Source organism: Gordionus sp. m RMFG-2023, chromosome 1 (assembly GCF_954871325.1).
Source record: "Gordionus sp. m RMFG-2023 chromosome 1, tfGorSpeb1-WG-v2, whole genome shotgun sequence".
NCBI lineage: Eukaryota > Metazoa > Nematomorpha > Gordioida > Chordodea > Parachordodidae > Gordionus > Gordionus sp. m RMFG-2023.
The window spans coordinates 7437171-7459563 of NC_088775.1; the positions used below are offsets into that span (position 1 = coordinate 7437171).

The 22393-nt window shown below is 26.9% G+C and overlaps 1 protein-coding gene across 7 annotated transcripts in view; it reads right to left on the bottom strand.

Annotated features, from left to right (window-relative positions):
* Nucleotides 1–21932, bottom strand: part of LOC135922064 (alpha-aminoadipic semialdehyde synthase, mitochondrial-like) — a 38489-nt gene extending 16557 nt beyond the window's left edge. Inside the window, exons 1-2 of one of the 7 annotated variants that reach the window (XM_065456475.1) lie at nt 21851–21932; nt 5905–6448 (exon numbers count right to left, since the gene is read on the bottom strand). In XM_065456475.1, coding sequence (XP_065312547.1) covers nt 5905–6417 — 513 coding nt within the window. In that variant the 5' untranslated portion in view covers nt 6418–6448; nt 21851–21932. Of the gene's footprint in view, nt 1–3788; nt 3852–5904; nt 6587–14678; nt 15115–21850 lie in introns of those variants that run through there. The other 6 variants (XM_065456476.1, XR_010570715.1, XM_065456474.1 and 3 more) reach the window with 6 other exon arrangements.
* Between the last annotated feature and the right edge of the window lie 461 nt (nt 21933–22393).

Sequence of the window (22393 nt, forward strand, 5' to 3'; positions counted from 1 at the left end):
AAACTGTCCAAAACATCAGAATAAGACTGTCCAAAACGTCAAAAAAAATTTGATTCCAAATTTTCAAAAATTAATTGACTCACGCTCGTGCTTACTAAGTTAACTATAAATAATAGAGAAAATATAAAAGCGGACTCAAATTCTATATCGGCCACGATAATATGACAGTATTTTTGTTTACCCTTACGTGTCATTTTTACAAACCTTCCTATAAATACCATTTATTTTTATGACCGAGGAACGATTTTCTTCCTCAGTGGCTTAGAGGTGTTTGGATTGTCTTCTTATAACGAGGTAAAAAAAAATAAGTTAAAAAGGGCCAATTTTTTAAAAAACGGCGAACTCAATATTTTATCCCGAAAAATATTATGCAAGACCGAAGATTTTGCTCATAGAGATAGCATAAAGGTGTAAGGACATCTATTAACGAAATCTCGAGGCTTAGGCAATATTTTTTCTCGAGTTAGCCGTTTTATAAAAATCGGTTCAAATTTGTTCAACAACACTAAGCGCCACTGAGTATATAAAAGCTACATATATAATAAAATATAGTACAGGGTACACACTACGCATATACAACGGTAAAGCCTGATGCGAACTGAATTTAGTTTAATATGAGATGACTATGACTACACTGTTAAAATGGTTACATGTCAATACCGCGAAAATTTTAGCGCGAAATGTATTATCGCGAATGCATTATCGCGAATGTCGATTACCGCGAAAAGATATTATAGCGAATGCATTATCGCGAATATAATATAGCGAATGCATTACCGCGAATGCATTATAGCGAATATAATACAGCGAAAATATTATAGCTAATGTATTATAGCGAATGTATTATAGCGAATGAATTATCGCGAATCCATTATAGCGAATGCATTATAGCGAATGAATTATCGCGAATGCATTATAGCGAATGCATTATCATATCGCGAATAGAGTTTCATGAAAGTTATTTTATAGTAATTTTAATAATTATTATATGGTCATTTTATTATTAAGAAAACCTCTCATTTGTATATATGCGAATATAGTTATTTTAGTAATTTGTTTTTCCTTAAAAATATATATATATCTATATTATCATTAATCATAATTAAAATTAGACATAAATTTGATATAAAAAATAAATTTTTTATTTTTATAGGCAAAATATATTTAAAAATAATTTTAAAATGGCGTAAAATTATTTATGACCCAGACAAAATGTTTTTAAGATTATTTTATCCCTTTTTTTTATTCAAGGGTGTTCTGAGAATTTATATTACAGCAACTGGCTTGTTTTTTAAGAATAGTAAAGATTCGAAAATTTTTGTCATTTTATTTTACATATTATTAAAATATTTTTATTTTTTATAGAAACAAATTACTCAATATATCATTTAAATAATTATGATTAAAAGTTATAAAGGTTTAGATCTAGAGATATATAATAACTTTGTTTACAGGCTTGATAAAAAGGTGCCTCCTACCTACTACTATAGGTGCGTAGAGAGAGATACTCACAAGTGTATGGCCAGGCTCACATGCCGAAAAAATGAAAAAATTCCAAATAAATTCGAGCACAATCATATTCCGGATATTGCTCATTCGGCCAAAGAAGTTGTGCAAGGTGGTGGATGATTGTGAGAGCTTCTTGTACGGTGTATTATCCTTTTAATAAGGCTGGAGTTAGGAAACTTCATTGCGATGGATTCATCTAGATTTGACGATATCTCCGAGATAATCATACTGGGAGTATCGATAGTTGTTTTCGCTTTATGCTTAATTTCGTTAACAATTTTTCGTGACTCAGTTTGAGCAATATCCAGAATATGATTGTGCTCGAATTTATTTGGAATTTTTTCATTATTTCGGCATGTGAGCCTGGCCATACACTTGTGAGTATCTCTCCCTACTCACCTATAGTAGTAGGTAGGAGGCACCTTTTTATCAAGCCTGTAAACAAAGTTATTATATATCTCTAGATCTAAACCTTTATAACTTTTAATCATAATTATTTAAATGATATATTGAGTAATTTGTTTCTATAAAAAATAAAAATATTTTAATAATATGTAAAATAAAATGACAAAAATTTTCGAATCTTTACTATTCTTAGCTTATTTATTACATTACGTTCAGATGGCTTTAATTCTATACTTTTTATGTAAGTCTTAATTTTATCTTTTTGTTAATTGACATAATTTATTTTATTCTTTTTGACCAAACCTTTTTACTCTATCGCTAGTCCATACTCCCTCTCTATTAATGTCTAATATAAATATGTACATTTTTAATCACTTTTTGGTTTTAGTCCTTTTCCTATTTTGTTTTTATTACAAGATACAATTTAATTTTCAATACAAAATTAAAGATAAGTAGTAAATTTAAATAGTGACACACTGCTAATTGATCTTCAAGATCCTTGTAAAATATTATTAATTAAAAGTATTTTTTACAAATAATTTAAAAGTAGTTTTACAGTTCTATTTTCTTTTCAGTTTTATTTTTTCTTTTTTAATTTTAGTTCAGGATACTGTATAAGGTAATATTTAAAATATGTTAAGTATTAAATGTGTACATTTTCTATTTTACTTTTGGTTTTAGTCTTGTTCTATTTTATTTTTAATACAAGATACAATATAATTTAATACTAAATTAAAGATAAAATGTAGTAAATTTAATAGTGACGCACTGCTAATTTATTTTCTAGATATTTGTAAAGTATTATTAATTAAAAGTATTTTACAAATAATTTAAAAGTAATTTTATAGCTTTATTCTTTTCTTTTTTCAGTTTTATTTTCCAGTTTAATTTTAGTTCAGGATACTGTATAATATCAAATACTTAATCTATGCATATTTCTATTTCCCAGTTACTCCTAAGACTTAAATTGTAAATTGTAACATTGCCAATATGACCCTCCATAATCATAACTTACTTAATCGGGCATGGGCTTTTATCTGTTTACTTCCCATGGGCGTTTAAGTGAGTGGCTTTGCCACTTACGCGCACAGGTAACTGCGGCCTGCCCAAAAATCGTGGATGGTCCTCTTAATTATTTTCCCATTTTTTATCCCAGTTTGATGGGTTTTTTCATAAGAGAACCAAGCGTTGCTCTGTTGTATATATAACTTTTGCTATATGTATGACGTTTAGGGCTAGTGCGCTTAATATCACGTATCACCTTAAAAACATGCCAGTTGCTGTAATATAAATTCTCAGAACACCCTTGAATAAAAAAAAGGGATAAAATAATCTTAAAAACATTTTGTCTGGGTCATAAATAATTTTACGCCATTTTAAAATTATTTTTAAATATATTTTGCCTATAAAAATAAAAAATTTATTTTTTATATCAAATTTATGTCTAATTTTAATTATGATTAATGATAATATAGAAATATATATATTTTTAAGGAAAAACAAATTACTAAAATAACTATATTCACATATATACAAATGAGAGGTTTTCTTAATAATAAAATGACCATATAATAATTATTAAAATGACCACATAAAAATATATAAGTTAAAATAATAATTATTCAAATGACCACATAAAAATATATAAAAAAAATAAATATTCAAGTGACCACATAAAAAATATTTTAAAAAATAAATAAATAAAAAAAAGATCAAAAATTTCCCCGTGATTCAGGTAGTTACCCCTTTATCAACGCCAAAAAAATTATACTTTTATAGCTATTTTTTACATTACTGACAAAATTGAATTTAACATATTTCAATGTCATAATTAGTAATAAAATAAATAATATAAATGTCGTAAATTAATATACCTGTGTACTTCGGTCTGCATTTTTTAGCTCTGATTATTTAAAGCCCTGCCCTAAATTTCCAAATTTCGTTATTTTGAATATTTCTCTGTATTTTATAAATTGTTTTATACGGAATTTAAGATAAGTAAATAATATTAAAGCATAATTAATATGTTTTTCACTATAATATTAAACGGCATAAAAATATGGATTTGTGGCCTTCTGTCTCTCTTAAAGTTAAAATTGTTTTAAACCGTATCATGAATAATAAACCAATTTGCACAGTGAGATTTAGAAATAATTAAATAGACAGAATATGAAATTAAAAAATCTTCTTTTCCTATTTCAGAAAGTCTCATAATCATTATGTTTAAAAATATTTATTGTAGGCATTCCCTTTCAAGCAGAATAATATGATTTGAAAATAACTTACAAAATATTAAATATGAACTAAATTCACATATCATCTATTGATACCACCAAAATATATAATTAAATATATTTTTTATCATTTTAAGATTTATATTTGAAACAGGAGTTGGCATTTATTATTTTTAAATTTAACAATGTTTAAATTTAAAAAAGATAAGATTTTATGTTTTAAAGCTATAAAATTAATAATTTTGACGATTACAAAAGATTTAATAAGATAGAGGTCTCAATCCAATGTTCCCCTTCATCTAATCTTATTTAAAAAATTTAAAAAATTATCAACATATTTTTTTAGGGCTGGAAAGGGTTAATCATATCAGTAACTAGGGGCTAGTAGAATTAGGTCGAATTAATTATATTATGCTTAAAAATATGATATAATAAGTATTCATTGGCTATTATAGCTTTAAATTCTATTTTTTTCCCTTTAACTTTCACCTTTTCTGGTAATTGATAATCAAAAGAATTAGAAAAAAAATTAAAAATTCATGGGGCTTGTTGGGGCAAAAATTCGCTTTGTACTAGAATCAATCTTAAAATATAAAATATTAAAATATTTATTAATAGGGTCTTTTGTAAAAAACGACTTAATCTAATCGTTAAAAAAATTGAGTATACCAAATTCCACATATTTTTTAATAAAATACGAATTTCATAAATAACAAGTGACGTGTTTTAGAGGTAAATAATTTTAAAACGCTACTTTAAAAAAATATAGACAATTAAGCTGGTTCTCTGGTTTTTTGGAACTTAATAAATGGGTTAAATATAATTTTTCAAATATAAATCACTATTGCATTGTGATAATGTTAGTTGTAATGCATTCGCGATATTGCATTCGCTATGATGCATTCGCGATAATGCATTCGCTGTAATGTATTCACTCTAATACATTCGCTATGATACATTCGCGATAATACATTCGCTGTAATGCATTCGCTATAATATTTTCGCGGTAATGCATTCGCGCTAATATATTCGCTATAATACATGATGCATTCGCGATAATTCGCGGTATTACATTCGCTGTAATGCATTCGCTATAATGTTTTCGCGGTAATGCATTCGCTATAATGCATTCGCGCTAATATATTTGCTATAATACATTCGCTATGATGCATTCGCAATAATGCATTCGCGGTATTACATTCGCTGTAATGCATTCGCTATAATATTTTCGCGGTAATGCATTCGCGCTAATATATTCGCTATGATACATTCGCTATAATGCATTCACGGTAATGCATTCGCTATAATATCTTTTCGCGGTAATCGACATTCGCGATAATGCATTCGCGATAATACATTCGCGGTATTGACGTGATACGGTTAAAATTGATATTAATACCATAGACCATATATTTTAAAATAAAAATAGCAAAATTTCTAAGGTATATTTTCGTATTTTTTGTAAACCCTGATTAGTGCAATTTCTAACCAAATTAACGGCATGATTTAAATATTTTTAAAACCTAACTTACTTAGAACTTATTTTCTACGTTTATCAATGTCGTTTATAATCCAATAGGAACTATTTTATATTAATTAATTCGTTAAACTGTGACAATTATTAATATTGCAATATTTATAAATGCAAATTAACTCCAATAATAATTTTATTTTTTACTATTATTTTACTTTTAAAGGCAAGGTTTTTCTTTTAAAAATATAGTAAAATTTATATTATTATTTTTTCCTGTATTACGTCCATTGGATAAGCCCGGCGGTTGGAAGGTTGAAGTAACACTTTAACTCCCTGTGAGCATATTCTTTTGACGTGGAAAGGTGCTAAGGGGGCCCGCCTCTCCCACAGACTTTGAGTTTCTCGTCTTATGGCCACGATATTCTTATCGGGAGGCTTTTTGACGACTTTATCGACATTCTGTATAAATTTTATGGATTTTGGGTGGGAATAATTATATTGGCGTCTGGGTAAAGTAAACACGTTTTTTCGTGACTGATAGTTGAGGTTGGTCGAGTATTGTTTACGCGGGGAGAGCAGTTTGGAGTAATAACCGGTTGTTTTGGAGGTTCTCTTAGCGGTATTTTGAATGGGGTTTATAGAAGAACAATTAAAATGAAAGAAAGCGCGCGAAAAAAAACCACTAGTGACATTGGCAATAGAATCCCGGGCAAATAGTGACGAGAAATGATAGGCGTGTGTCTCGGGTTTGAGTCTGTGTAATAAAGTCGTTCGCGCTAATTTACTGCAAACCATGGTAAAATTTTCTCAAATTTTAATATAGATCCTTTTTTGATTGATGGATTTTTAAAAATATATTTTGATAAAAGTTATCGGCCGAAGATTTTTTTGATTGATAGATTTTTAAAAATATTTTTCGATAAAAGTTTTAAAAATTATTTTATTGATTTATGGGAATAGTTATTTCAGTGATGTTTTTTTTTCTCGTGGAATGAATTATTATCTTTAAAAAAAATATGCGAATGATATATAGATGATAAATCTTTTAAATTTTATAAGATAATAAGCAATTTATATTCTTTCTTTCTTTCTTTTTTTTTTTCTTTCTTTCTTTTTTTTCTTTCTTTCTTTCTTTCTATATCTCTCTTTGGATATAAATTTTCAAAATCCTTTAAACTTTATATCGACTTCCGGTGGAAAATTTGAAGTGATAGAACGGTAAATATTATTTTATTTTAATCATATTTATTTACAGATTCTATGTACATTATATCTCAATATTGATAGCAATTATAATTTACACTAAAGAAATTAAGCTTAAAATCAGCCATCACCCACCTTTAAAGTAATTAAGTTATACTGTAGTTCTCGGGTATAGGCTTTTTCTTTGTCCCACTCCTTTTAAATTAAAGCCTATAGAGGTTTAAGCAACATTTTTCGAAATGTTGTGCCTACAAGTACGTGCGGCTTGCCCACAAACGTGTGGAGGGCTCCTCATATTTTTACTTTTATACCCAAATTAAATTGTTCCAATTAGATGGAAATGAGGAAAACCTAGCGTAGCTCTGTTGTGTATTCAACGTTAGAGGGCGATGCGCTATATATCACGTATATCTCTCTTTCCTTTTCCTTTTATAATTATCCCCATAATAAAAACGTTTAGAAAAAAAAGGTATTTTTAAACAATTGGCATTTATAGATAATTGATTAAATTTTAAAATAAATAATTTATTTATATGAATTCGCCATTTTTTTTATCTGCCAGAAACAATATTGTATAAAATAAAATAAAATATAATATAATCAAATGATAGAAATTTATATTACATATAATTTTCTTTTTAACATATTTACATTTAACATTTGAACTTTGATTTGGGATATAAAATAATTTATAAAAATATATAAAATATAAGCACAAACATTTTAAAATAAATCTTATAGCTGTTATCTTGTATATTTTTTCTACATATTTTGCTTGCAATACTTATTTCTTTTAAAAAAAATTTATGGCAGGTGGAGAAGGGGTTATCGAGTGTTGGGCATAATTTACCTTAAAAATGAATTGATTACTATATTCCTAGTAGCTGTTAAAAAAAACTTTTATATGGCGAAATCAGGATTTTAGTAGGGCAGTGCCGATAATATCAGATCGGGATATATAAAAGAAGTCATCTTGGGTAGATATTTTCAAAAAAAAAGAACCGATCGTATTATCATTGATTTTAGTTATTATAGATTATGGTCCCAACTCAGGGAAATCGCAATTTACAGCAGCCGATTTATTTAAATTCTTATTCGTTTATTTATAATCACATGATCTGTTAGGTTTGATAGGTTTTTTAATAATTTATGTAATATCTCTCAAATCTTTAAATAACTTTAACCCGTAGCTCTCTAACCTTTAATCCTACTCCTTACACTCAGATACAAATACATTTCATCCAATTAAAAAAATTCCTTCAGCTGACCATTCCTTGAGTTGAGCGATTGTCATAATAATGAATGTGAATAATTCTATATTTATTTTTTTTTGTAATGCCTAAAAAAAGGTTTTCTCTTTTTTTCTTTCTTTCTTTTGTTACATTTGATAAAAAAAAATCTAAAAATATTTAACCATACCACATTCAACCATAAATATTGATCATAAAAAAAACACAATATATTTAATCATTTCGTGATAATGCACTAAATAAATATGACTTTCTTAACCATTTTGCAAATTTTCCTGTTCTCGTAAATATCCTTTTAAGCTAATAAAAAAAAACCTTAAAAAATGTACACAAAATATCATTATAAAGAGGAATTTAAAAGAAAAATGAGTCTAAAAGTTAATAACTTTTTAAAATAAACGACCATGATTCAAAATTTTTAAAATATAATATAGCCAAATGCCTACAATAAGTGGGCCTAAAGCCCTCCAATAAAATTTATGCCGGAAAACCCAGCCGAATAGGCTTCCCCCTCTCCCCCTAAATGAAAAATTCTGGATACGCCTATATTTACGCAGCGATTAATTCCGCATCGCTTGAGTAGATCGGGCTCACTATAAATGCGGCGTTACTTGTCTTGATCATAGTTTAATAGTTACTTCTTTTTTTAGCAAAAAGAATAGATGGTAAATAAAAAAATATATCTAAATATCGGATCGGTTTTATACGAATATTGGGTCGGGTAAAAATCTCGAGGATCAGCATAGCCCTATATTTTAAATATTACTTTAACCCCTAAAAATTTCGTCAAAAAAATTAAGCAAAGTTTGGTTCTTTTGGCAAAATCTCGAGTCTTGTATAATATTATGTTTGGCTAAATTCTTGATTTGGTGTTATTTTTTTTTAAATTGGCTAAATCGTGTTTTTTTTATAATTGTTTAGACATAATTACTAATTTTAATTACTTTTTCAAAAAAAAAGTACTCAATTACCAATTACACTTATTTTATTTTTGTGAGTTAGAACTAACTGCAATTATTTAATTATTTTTAAATATTTTATTCTGCAAATTAAAATAAGTTACAAATAGGTAAGCTTTGCTTGGAAATAATTTGAGAAACCTTATTTGAACGTTTTACAAAAAAATTCACATTTCATTGACATAGAGATATACAAAATAAAATAAGTAAGGAAAAAAAAACTTGTGAATAGCTCTTATAGTAAGCTTAGTGTTGTTAAACGGCTCGATTTTGAGACGACTTTTAAAAACGGCTAACTCAATATTTTAGCCAGAAAAACATTGCCAAAGCCTCGAAACCTCGCTAATAGATATCAAGACCTTTTTGCCATCTATGAGCAAAATCTTCCAGCTTGCGAAGTATTATACTAAGTTAGCCGTGTTTAAAAATTGGCTCAAATCGAGGCGTTTAAGTATAAATGCTTTGGGGTATTTTCATTAAATTTTTCTATTTTTAATTATATTTTTTTTTTCATAATTGATATCAAGTTATCAAACAGAAACCATTTGTAACATAGTTGAATCAAATTTATTTAAGTCATTGTTCAGAGCTAAATATCGCCATTTGGTACTTATGAAGAAATGAATGTTATATATTAATTACTTCAAATTTATATTTTTAATTGTAATAAAACCTAACATCGTGATGCTTGATTTGGTAGTGTGAAAATTATATAATATAAAACTCTATTAGTAACAACGCTATTTTATAATTCACACAATTTACCAATACAACCCTGAAAAAAATTTAAAAATTTTTAAAAAAGTTGTTAGAATTATAAAATCTCGTCCCTTTTATACTTTTTTTGGGACAAAGAAATCACGAGATCCACACGATATATAAAATCAGGCGACTACATAAATGCTATATATATTAAATGAAATAATTTTTAAAAATAAATATATATTACGCGAATACATGAAGTATGTAATATTATTTTAAATAATAATATAACATGCCCTCTATAAATGAGCTCATTCGACACCCATATTGTTCGCCCAGTTGTGACTTTAGAATATACACACTTTTAGAAATTTTATCAAAATATAAACAATATTTTTCTATTTTAAATAGAAAATTACTCTGCAAAGAATGTAAAAAAGTTATCAATTCTGATGCATGTATTTGCAAGACCTGTGATACATGGGTTCATAAATATTGCATCAATGTACCTGATTAATCTTATAAGACTTGGACTTTATTACAAGCACCATATTTTTGCAAGTATTGTTATGAAATAGAAGATTCATTAATGAGATTAAAAATCTCCCCGGATGTATCAACCGCTAACAATGAGTTAGCTTTAATTAACATTTACTACAAGCATCCCTCTGGTGAAAAAGATAGTAAATATGTAGGGAAAGTAGATAAAATTTCCAAAAAATTGCTTGAAAGTTTTCGTCCAGAATTAATTAAAAGGTATTTACATAGGTCTTGCATAAGAGATGGAAACTGCTGCTATAGAGCTCTTTCATTGGCAATTTATGGTGATGAAATTTATCATTTATATATAAGATGCGTAACTGCCATAGAAATGATAAAATATAAGTCAACATACGATATAAATTCTGTCCTATATATATTAAGCAAAAAATACAATGGCTTAAATATTTGGGACACTAAATATGATCAATTATTAAAGGAAGTTTTGACGTCGATTGAAGGGTGGGCCGAGATGGCTCATATATATGCTGCAAGCCCAGCTTTACAGAAATGAATTGGGTCCTATCATCTTTTAAAATGATAATTGTTTAAAAACAAAGATAATAATCCATATAATCGTGAGGTTTATGGAAGATCTGTACCTATATGACAACCAGTGGGTATAAATATTTTATGGACAAAAACCTCATTAGGGATATTGCAATGTAATCATATAATATATCTGCAACCTGTGTGTAAAACATATAGTGACGACAATACATAATCATACCCATCGTATATCCATTCCGATTTAATGAGTAATCTTTAATCTTGGAATTTAATATTTCTACATTATTATCATTTGCTGGTGATGATTTCAAATAATGGGTAATGTTATATGGTATCGATTTTAAAAGGATATATACTTACGAAATCAAATTCTTCGCTTGAAATATATGAACCATCATCAGAGAGTGTTGGTGGAGACATTTGAAAATCATAATAAATATAGTCATGTATAGATTTATCGCATTCGATATCCAAAATTTTATCATCATTCGTTACCTTATATGTATTACACACAGGTTGCAGATATATTATATGATTACATTGCATTATCCCTATTGAGGTTTTTGTTCATAAAATATTTATGCCCACTGGTTGTGATATAGGTACTGATCTTCCATAAACCTCACGATTATATGAATTATTATCTTTGGTTTCATGAGAAACAATCATTTCATTTAGGTAATAGGACCCAATTCATATCTGTACACTTGCAGCATATATATGAGCCATCTCGGCCCACCTTTCAATCGGTGCCAAAAGGTCCTTTAATAATTAATCATAAATAGTGTCCCAAATATTTAAGCCATTGTATTTTTTGCTTAATATATATAGGGCAGAAATTATATCGTATGTTCACTTATACATTATCATTTCGATAGCGATTACGCATCTTATATATAAATGATAAATTTCATCACCATAAATTGCCAATAAAGCGCTCTATAGCAGCAATTTTCATCTCCTATGCAGGACCTAGGTGAATACCTTTTAAAGGGATGAAAACTTTCAAGCAATTTTTTGGAAATTTTATCTACTTTCCCTACGTGTTTACTATCTCTTTCACGAGAAGGATGCTTGTAGTACATGTTAATTAAAGCTAACTTATTGTTAGAGGTTGATACATCCGGGTAGATTTAACCTCATTAATGAGTCTTCTATTTTATAACAATACCTGCAAAGTATGGTGATTTTAATAGAGCCCAAATCCTATAAGATTCATCAGGTGCATTGAGGCATCACTTTTGAACCCATGTATCACAGGTCTTGTAAATATATGCATCAGAATTGATAGCCTTTTTACATTCTTTGCAAAGCAATTTTCTATTAAAAATATAAGAATATTGTTTATATTTCGATTCGATTATTATATTTATATTAACAAATAAAGACAATAAGGTCAGCTATCGTCTATAACTTACTCTTACTTTATATTTTAAAGTTTAAGAATTTTAAAAAAAAATTGAATCAAAGGATATTATACATAGGATATTATAATAACTGAAATAGATAATAGATTTCGATTTTTTTTAAAAAAATATAGACCTTTGCGCCGCCACGTAACGTCGCCGGATTTATCACTATTATAATAGTAATATTTATAATCATAAAATACATAAATTTCTAAAATTATAATAAATACATTTTAAAATCTTTCTTTATAAATTTAATATAAATTTCATGGAAATACTACTTATTTCTAATTTAATTATTTTTTCGCAATTAATCCAACGGCACACAATAGTCATTTTAAAAAACGTTATTACTTTAAATTCTTTCGATATTTTTCACTGAATCTTTTAGTAGCTTATCATTTTAGATAAATTATATGTATGCAAAATTAATTTTAATTTTTTTTCAATATTTCAAAATTTATAAGGGTTTTATTTATAGTTATCATTTATCATTAAGGATAATTATTTTCCTTTAAAATATTTATGTAATTGCAAACTAGTGCTGTTAATTAGTTGGTTGCGTAAAACTCAGCCCCCTGGGTTTGGGTAAAAATTTTTTATTAAACCAGCTCTGAGCACGAATCCGAGTACAGGCCCGTGGTTTAAACATTTTTATCTATTAATTATTTTATCGAAGATATTATAAAAGCTTATAGTAATACCGTAGTTTTATCGAAATAGATTTACATTTAGGCTGTGTCCTGAATATCAAAAATTGCATAAAAATTATACCGCGCAATTTGCGCGAGTTTAACGAAAAAAATAATATAAGGCATTTTTAATGGGAAATTAAAATGTTGGCCAAAATGATTTTTTCGATTTTGCGCAAATTACATGATTCTTAAAAGTTTCACGATTCGTAAAACTTTAATCGTTTTTTCCTTAAACTTTTGCGAATTGAGGGAATAAAATGGCGAACGAATTTCAATTAATGGAAAATATAAGACTTTATAGACATTTGTGAGAGATACAGCTGCAAGTAAAAACAAATGGTAAGAGATATATAAATATTATTTTATATTTTAGGTTCAGGTGCTGCTATGATGAACAGCAAGCACCTTAAATTTGTTGAAGATTTTTACTGGCTAAAAGAAAATGTGAAGGATATATGCAAGCACACTGAAGCGAGTTTCAGTTTAAAACTATCTAAGGATGCTATTAATTACAAATATCTCCACATGTATTATAACATTAAATTAGAACTATATAATAATCTATATTTTAGGATTATGAGCCAAACATCCAAGATATGTTAAATGTACAAATATCATCACAAGTATATAACATTAAATTAGAACTATATAATAATCCATATCTTAGGATTTAGAGCCAAACATCCAAGATATGTTAAATGTACAAATATCATCACAAGTATATAACATTAAATTAGAACTATATAATAATCTATATCTTAGGATTATGAGCCAAACATCCAAGATATGTTAAATGTACAGATATCATCACAAGTATTATAACGTTAAATTAGAATTATATAATAATCTATATCTTAGGATTTAGAGCCAAACACACAAGATATGTTAAATGATATAGTCAATCAGAAATAAATTTTTGAATTTAAAATGAAATTTTCCCTTTATATTTATAATTTTCTATATTATTTTCATATTTATTATTTTTTATATTATCTTCATATTTATGATTTTGTATATTTTTATAATAAAAATTATTATGTTTAATGAATTTTTATAAAATGTGATTTGAGTCATTTTAGCATTTAGCAGTTTAAATACAAATCAAAACAACACTTTTTTTTGCACTTTTTATTGAATATTTATAAATAAATGCTATAACTTTGACAAATTTAAACATTCATAAGAAATATAAGGTAATGGTAATTAAAAAAAAAATGTATATAAAAATTTTGGAATAAGGGTTTCTAATTAATTTGTGTACAATGATTGCCCTCAATATCAATAATAATCAGCCTTAACAATTTAGTTAGTATTAATTAGTGATCTGCATCGGGCCTAATTTTTCAAGCCCGTGCCTGCCTGAACCCGAAATATTTTTAAAAAAGTTTTGCCAGCCCGGCCCGAATTTATTTAAATATAGAAATTAATTTTTATAATTACCAAAATAAAAGTTTCAATAAATAAAATCAAATATTTTTATTTTACATAAAAAATTCAATATAAAATTGATAAATTTAGATATATTTTAAAAAAAATTCAAAGTCCGACCCGACCCGACCCAACCCGAATTTTTTTAAAAAATATTAGGCCCGGACCGAACCCGATTATTTTTAATAAAAATCTTATTTGAGCATTTTCAAAGAAGATCAAAAAATTTTTTCATTTTTCATCACAAATTATATATTTACAAACATAATTTCTTTTTATTCATGACGATTCTTAATTAATTGCTTGTCCACATTTAATTTCAATATGTATTAAATTAAAATAAAATCTTATTTTGTTTACCCCCTGTCGAGAATTTATATTATTATTTTTATTTAACGTAATCCCATTCGATTCCTTATTTGAATAAATAGAATTGCATAATATTTCACTAGAACCAACATATGAATTTATCTTCCTTCCAATATCTTTAATCGTATAGTGGGGTTCCTTTTCAAAATCCCAATAGTTTCGCTTAAGTAGGCATTGGCTGCATCGTTTATGATCGAATATCAGTTATCCTAACTCCAACGTTATTGATTTGCCTCCGTAATCTTCATCGAGTTTCAAAGAATACTAGACCCAGCGTTAACTATTCGTCTCCTAGTCTTTATAGAGTATACATATTCCCCATAATTTCTTTTCCCGCGGGATAATAATCTATATCTAAGGATGTACCGATATTTTTTATCGGATAGGATCGGGCCAATATTTCACACATTTTAAAATATCGGTTATCGGCAAATATTATAAATTTTAAAAAAAATATAAACCATTTATTTTTATACATAAAATCGAAATTCATTTTATGTTTAATTTTTAATAATAATAATTAATTAATAAACATCTGCCATATTGTTATTTTTTTGCGCATTCTGTTTTTAAACGTGTGCGATAATCTCTTCAGAATCTGTTTAGTGAAATTGAAACCCCATCGCCGCAGACTGATCTCTGATAAATTGGAAATTTTGGTATTTCTAAAAAGAAATCTTCGATATATTAATTTTTAAATTTATTTCAAATTTCAATAATATATTTTTTTATTACTTATTATGTAAATAGATTAATGTTATTACTTATTACATATATAAATAAGTGATATTTATCAATAAAAATGTTTTAAATAATTTTAGAATTGCAATTGAATTGAATATAAACTGTAACTATCATTATAATATATTTAAATGAGTTAAATTACAGATGTTATATAAAAAATATATTAAAAATTAAAACCATTGGTAATGATATCGGATCGGTAAAATTTAATATCGGGAATGTCGGATCGGATTGGCCTCCAAAAATATCGGTACACCTATCTATATCCATTAGCACAATCAATTCTTGATTTGCTATTTTATATATAAAAAAACACTATTCAGCCAATGATCGTCAATCTGCATCACGTGACTATATATGGTTCAGCCAACTCATTCTCTTTCCTTTCTACTTCACCGCATTGATATATTGAAATTATCCAAAGCACAATATATTACAATTTTACAAAAATTTCTCTCTCTCCTTATAGATTCACCCCACATATACATATTTGCATCTACTCTTTCCCTACTCCCCCCCCCCCGATTACTCCCCAATGATACCCCTTTCCCTAAACCCCACCCTCTACACATTTGTTAACTCATTTAATCGAAAAAAAATATAATAATTCCACTTCCTATATTTTAAATTTCTACACAATAATAGTCAATATATGTCATACTTATTTTAATAGCCCAAAATCTTAAGATAATTTAGTCTCATAAATCAACTTATAAGTTTATTTTTTCTTTCATTTCGAAAATCTACATATTTTAGATAATTCGTCAACTCATTTCTTCACATAATAAAATTAAAACATCATCTTTTCTATTCCCCCCCCCCTCCTTTTTTTAAACCAAGAAAAATATTTAACCTTGTGAATTCATTAAATTATTTATTTCCTTAATAAAAAAATTACCCAATACGCTGTTATATTCTACTCAATTAACCAAAAATACGGTTCCAAATTTTTTTCTTTTATCGACCATTTCAATTCTCTTTTATTCCTTCCGCGTTTTTTATTCCAAAATTAAAGGTAAGAAAAAAAAACATTGAATATCTTTTCTCCTAAATATATTTTAGCATCTCCTCCCTAATAAGGCACCCTCCTTTTATATAGAAACATTTTCCCTAGAATAATATTAATCGTCGAATTTCAAACCTCGTGGATTTATTTTTCTCTCTTGGAGCCAAACTCATTTTGTTTATATTATTTTCTCCTTCGCCTCCCATTTGTCATTTCAACCCCATTCGAACCCATTGACACACCGCCTTTGGCTTTATTTTTCAACATTTATTTATTTTTTTAAAAAAATTGCCATCTCTCCTTGTGAACTCGAACGCCTTGCTATTTTGAAAAAGTTTACCACAGCTACATATACAAAAATATATTTTCTAGCACTTACCATTTTTTATTTTTTTTATTTAGATTCACCGCCATTTTATTTCTAGATATTTATTCAACACTTTCGCCGCTACATTTAGCTTTCGCATGTCGTTGATTTATAATTTTGGCTCCTATGTAAATTAATTTATCTTAGCCGCACTAAAATAGGGTTCTCTTTAATCATCACCGCGCTATTCATTGGCAAGATGATTTTCATTATTTTATATTCACCCCACACAAAAAAAAGGTACAACACTCATTTTCTAAACTTGAAACTAATAAACTCCCTCATTATATCACTAGTCGTTGTTATATCTTTAATGCAAAAATTATCAGAGTTCCTTCACGCATTTGGCCGCGTACAGAAGCGTACCTCTCTGCGGAAATCAAACAACATTCATAAAAATTTACATCTCTTTCCCCCCTTCCAACACTTAAATTTCGGCACTACTCTAAATTTCTTCACTTATATATTTTCACCTATATTTCTTTATTAATATAAATTTCTCCCAATTATCGCATTGTGCGCTCTCTATATAATTTATTTCGCTTACACCGATTTATTTCGATACATTATTTGTACACTTTATTTCCAATAATTAATTATGCATAACTACTAAAATTTACAATAATTTTCTTTTAACCAAATTTCACAATTATTTTTAAAATTAGCACCACATTTTTAACAAACATTTCGACAAATATCAACTAACCACACTATAATTTTCCCCATATGTTTAGATCACATTCACCGCTTAAAATATCATTTATTAATGTGACACTATAACAACTTTCCCCCTAAGTTTTTGTCAAGGCAAAATTTACCAACACAACTCTAAAACTAAAATTAATAAATTTTCATTTGGAAAATCTTACAAAAAAAAGCAAAAGTTGTTACAATTATAAAATCCCGTCCCTTTTATACTTTTTAAGAGAAATCACGAGATCTACAGGTGATATAAAATCAGGCGACTATTTATAAATACGATAAATATTTAAACAAAATAATTTTTAAAAAATAAATATATCTATCGCGAATAAATGAGTAAGCAATATAATTTTATATAATAATATAAAAAGTCAAATTATAACACAATTTAAGGATTTTATTTGAAAATATTTATTATACACATCTGAGACCTGCAGAGGTATCATTTGCACGGCCGGCCCAGTTTTTTTCCAAAAAAATTGTTTCTACCCGATCCGAATTTTTTTTTAAAAAAGGCCCGGCCCGGGTTTAATAATTTTAGGCCTAGCCCGGATATTTTTTAAAAAAATTTTAGGTTCCGGCTTTGAATTTTTTTAAGATTATATTCGACCTGGTGCATACAAAAATTCACCAATTCGGTATTTTATCGTATTTTTTTTCAGCGAGTATTATCATTTAATAAGCATAATATTATACATTAACTTTTTTATTCTAAACAAATTGATACCATAAAAAATTAGTGTAAACGAGAATATATTATATTATATGGTATTTATAAAATAAATAAATAAAACTGACCATAATTATATTATGTAATCGATGCTAGGGGTGTTAGGTGGTGTTAACCTTCACTCAATATTATATTAATCATTATAACCATATCTAATTGACGAATGTAATAATTCATAGTGTATAAATAGTATATTACAATATATTCTTATATTACTACATTTTCCCTTCATTGATTTGAAGGTTTCCAAAATATTTCTTCATTTAATATATTTGATAATTTCTTTCGAGCAAATATTCAACTTCTTCAATAGCTGCTTTCAGAGCTTTCTTACAGATTTATATTTGCTCCTAACATTTTATTGACTATGCCCATCTTGTATGGATAATTGTACATAATGTGATAAAAATTAGCAATTAGTAAACTTCTCAATCCATGCTTTAGCAAAATTATTACATTTATTTATATATTGAGGTCTAACAAATTAATAATGAAAAAAATTTATTTATTTTTATATTTCAAAATGAAAATCTTATATTTTAATATGAAATTATAATTAAATCGATGCCTTGATGACAAATATATTTTTAAATATATTGTAAAAGAGTGATAAACATGCTTTAAATATATTTATATTAGTTTAATTTTAATATGAAATTGTAATTAAATCGATGCCTTGATGAATAATATATTTTTAAATATATTGTAAAAGTGATAAACATGCTTTAAATATATATTAGTTTATTAAATAAATATATTTATTTACCAATAACATTTTAGAGTATTTGACCAGGTCAAATATCCCTTTGACCAAATTTGACCTGTCAATTGACCGAACCTTGCCTAGAGGCATTGACTTAAATTTCCTTGCTCTGGTTCTAAAATATTTTTTAGCTCGGTCAGACCTGGCCTGGGAATATTTTAAAAAAAATTTAGGCCAGGCCCAGGCATTTTTAGAAAAAATTTAAGGCCAGGCTTGGATATATTAAAAAAATTATTTTAAGCCTGGCCCGATTATATTTTAAAAAATTAAAATACGCAGGTCTCTGATATACTTATAAATAGTTTCATAATATTTGTGATTTTTAATATTAAAAAAATCAAAAATCTATAAACTAAACATTTAAGATTAAGTAAAAAATGCAAAAAAATAGGTAAAAAACATAAAATTTACCTTGTAAAGTTTTAAAGATTAAAAAAACATTTTGAGAAGGTTGAGACCATTAACTATTGTAATATATTAATAATGATTATATATAATTTAAATAATATATTTGTAATTATATTTATTACATAGTCTTTCATAAATTTAATAATATATTATACAAATGAGGTTATGGCTGATATACATAGTTTAAATAATACAAGCAACCTTAACAGTTATTATTTAATAGTTATACGGAAAAGGATATATATATATATATATATATATATACGTATATACTTGTAAATACAAATGAATAAATATTCAAAATTTAATTATGCAATTAAATTTACAATATACAGAAATCTGCATACTCAACCCCAAGATTCCCCTAGACTCATTTAAAGATTAAAATATTATCGAAATCGAAGAAATCCAACCCTTTGGCTCTCCACTACTTAATAATAAAATTTCGGAAAAAACTATAGATAAAACCTTCTCCGAGATGCAAAACTTGGAAAAGTTCATCAATCATATCCCATCGCACCAACTTTTTTATCTACTAAAAAAGTGCCTATATTTACCTAAAATCTCGCACCTCTTCCACTCATCCTCCTCATTCACCTCCTTAGGATTTTTCACCCAACATAATATTCGCTTAAAGACCTTTATGGAAAGGATCCTTAATCTTTCATTATCAGACTTTAACTGGCACCTTGCTCAATTACCCGCTAAACTTGGTGGTATAGACCTGATCCACTTAGAATTACTCTCCCTATCTCTTTTTATCTCTAATCGCCTTTCGCAATTCCGCGATCTCCTAGTTCATAACCCCCAATGACGATTTCTTAACAGTAGAAATCGAAAGATGGAATCTACTAACCCCAGGGTTAAACATTCCCAACCGAAATTTCTAATAAATCAATCTTGGAACCCCTTATAAAGAAACAAAATAGTCTTAACCCTTCCGATATCAGCGATATACAACTTCTTCAACTAAACGATAAATACGGCGGGCATGAATGGCTCGAGGCACTTCCAAGCCTAACCCTTGGTAATCTCTTAACCAATGACCAACTGAGAGTTACCATAGGATTTAGACTTAGACGCTAGCTTACACATTCACACACTTGTCACCTTTGCAACCTACCCTTCAACCAAACGCAAGACATGGCCTAGACTGCTCCCGCAGCCAAGGTCGCCACCTCCGACATAAAGCTATAAATAAAATCATCCATAACGCTCTTAATAAGGCTAAAATACCTAACATCCTAGAACCAACAAACCTCTCTTTACAAGATGGTCTCAGACCTGACGGTTTAACCTGCACCCCATGGTCCAATGGGAAATCCCTAATATGGGACGCAACCTGCGTCTCTTCCTTTCCCTCATCAATTAATTCAAACCCTCTTACTAGCGGGAAAAATAAAAAAATTAATAAATACTCAATACTAAATAACTTTATTTTTCAACCTATAATCATTTCAACTAATGGCAATTTCTCACAACTTATTTTTTTTTTAAATTTTAGCACGTAAAATTTTTAACATTACAAACGAAAAACGTGAGTCAATTTTTCTTAAACAAAAACTCCAATTAGAAATTTTTAAACATAATTATACCTGTTTTTTAGGAACATTTTTACTATAAGCTCTTTTTAGAGCCATCAATATTTTTAAAATATACATTCACTTTTAATATATATATTCATTTTTTATTCTTATATTTTGTTTACATGTTTTAAAGATAAATGAATAATAATAAATATATCAGTTTATACAAAACAAAAATGGGCATAAAAATCTGTTGTGCTACAAAGTTTCTCATGAATGATCAAGAATAAATTAGATTAACTATTCAAAATTGTAATAGAGTAATTTAATTAGATATGTTAAGTATATTAACAAATCCTGTTTTCAAAAATAATCTTTGTAAAGGAAATAAAATCATACCAATATTTAACTAGATCATATATTTAATGGAAAGGATATAGGAGTATTTTTTGCAAAATAATTAAAAACTCTTATTCATATTAATAGCATTTTTTTTATGTTTTTCATAAAATATATATATTAATCTACCAAACTAGGATTTGAAAAAGATGAGAAAAAAATATTGAAACAAGTTCTATTCTAAAACAATTGTGATTTTAATTTATAATATGATTAATTATAATATTTTTGAAGATCATTCTAACTTTTGATTATAATTATGTATAGATTGATAGGATTAATTGGATATTTTTAAGATTTGTTATTAAAAGGTATTATGGTATTGTGAATATTTTAATAATATTAATATAGAGGAAAAATATATTAAACATAAAATGTATAACAGTATATTATATTAAATAGAAGTTCTATTTTCTAAATATACATAATCAGAACCAATGAAAAAATGAAAGAGAATATAACTTAATTATATTATATATATATAACCAGAATTCTGAATATTATGATTTATGAATTACTTTTGTTTTCTAAAGAGAAATTCGAACAAAACATTGGAGGTGTGGTTGTTTAAAAAAAACATATGTTTATTTTATAAATCCACGATAAACACAAAATTATGTTGAAATTATTGATTTCTACGAAATATTAAATTTATTTAGGTTCCATAATGATAATAATTTTTGGAGTTAATGTAATATATCATGAATTAATAGCAATTGATTGAATTTATTTTAATTCTAATTTATTTAAAAACTATAAAATCTTTTCGAAGAAAAATATAAAATATCATCTGAATTATCAAAATTTAATTTTATCTTCTGTACATTCATAATATAATGGCTACTATTTAAATATAAAAATTTACTTACTACGCAGACATCAAAATTATAGATCATATATCGGATTTACTATTCAAAAATAGGAAAATTTTCGATTCAAAAACGAAAAAGAGCCGATTAAAAGGACCAACCAAAAAATAATAAAAAATTCAGCAGAAAAAGGTTAAATAAATTAAAAGGAAAGTATTGTTCTTTAAGCTTTAATACATTTTTCTAATTTTT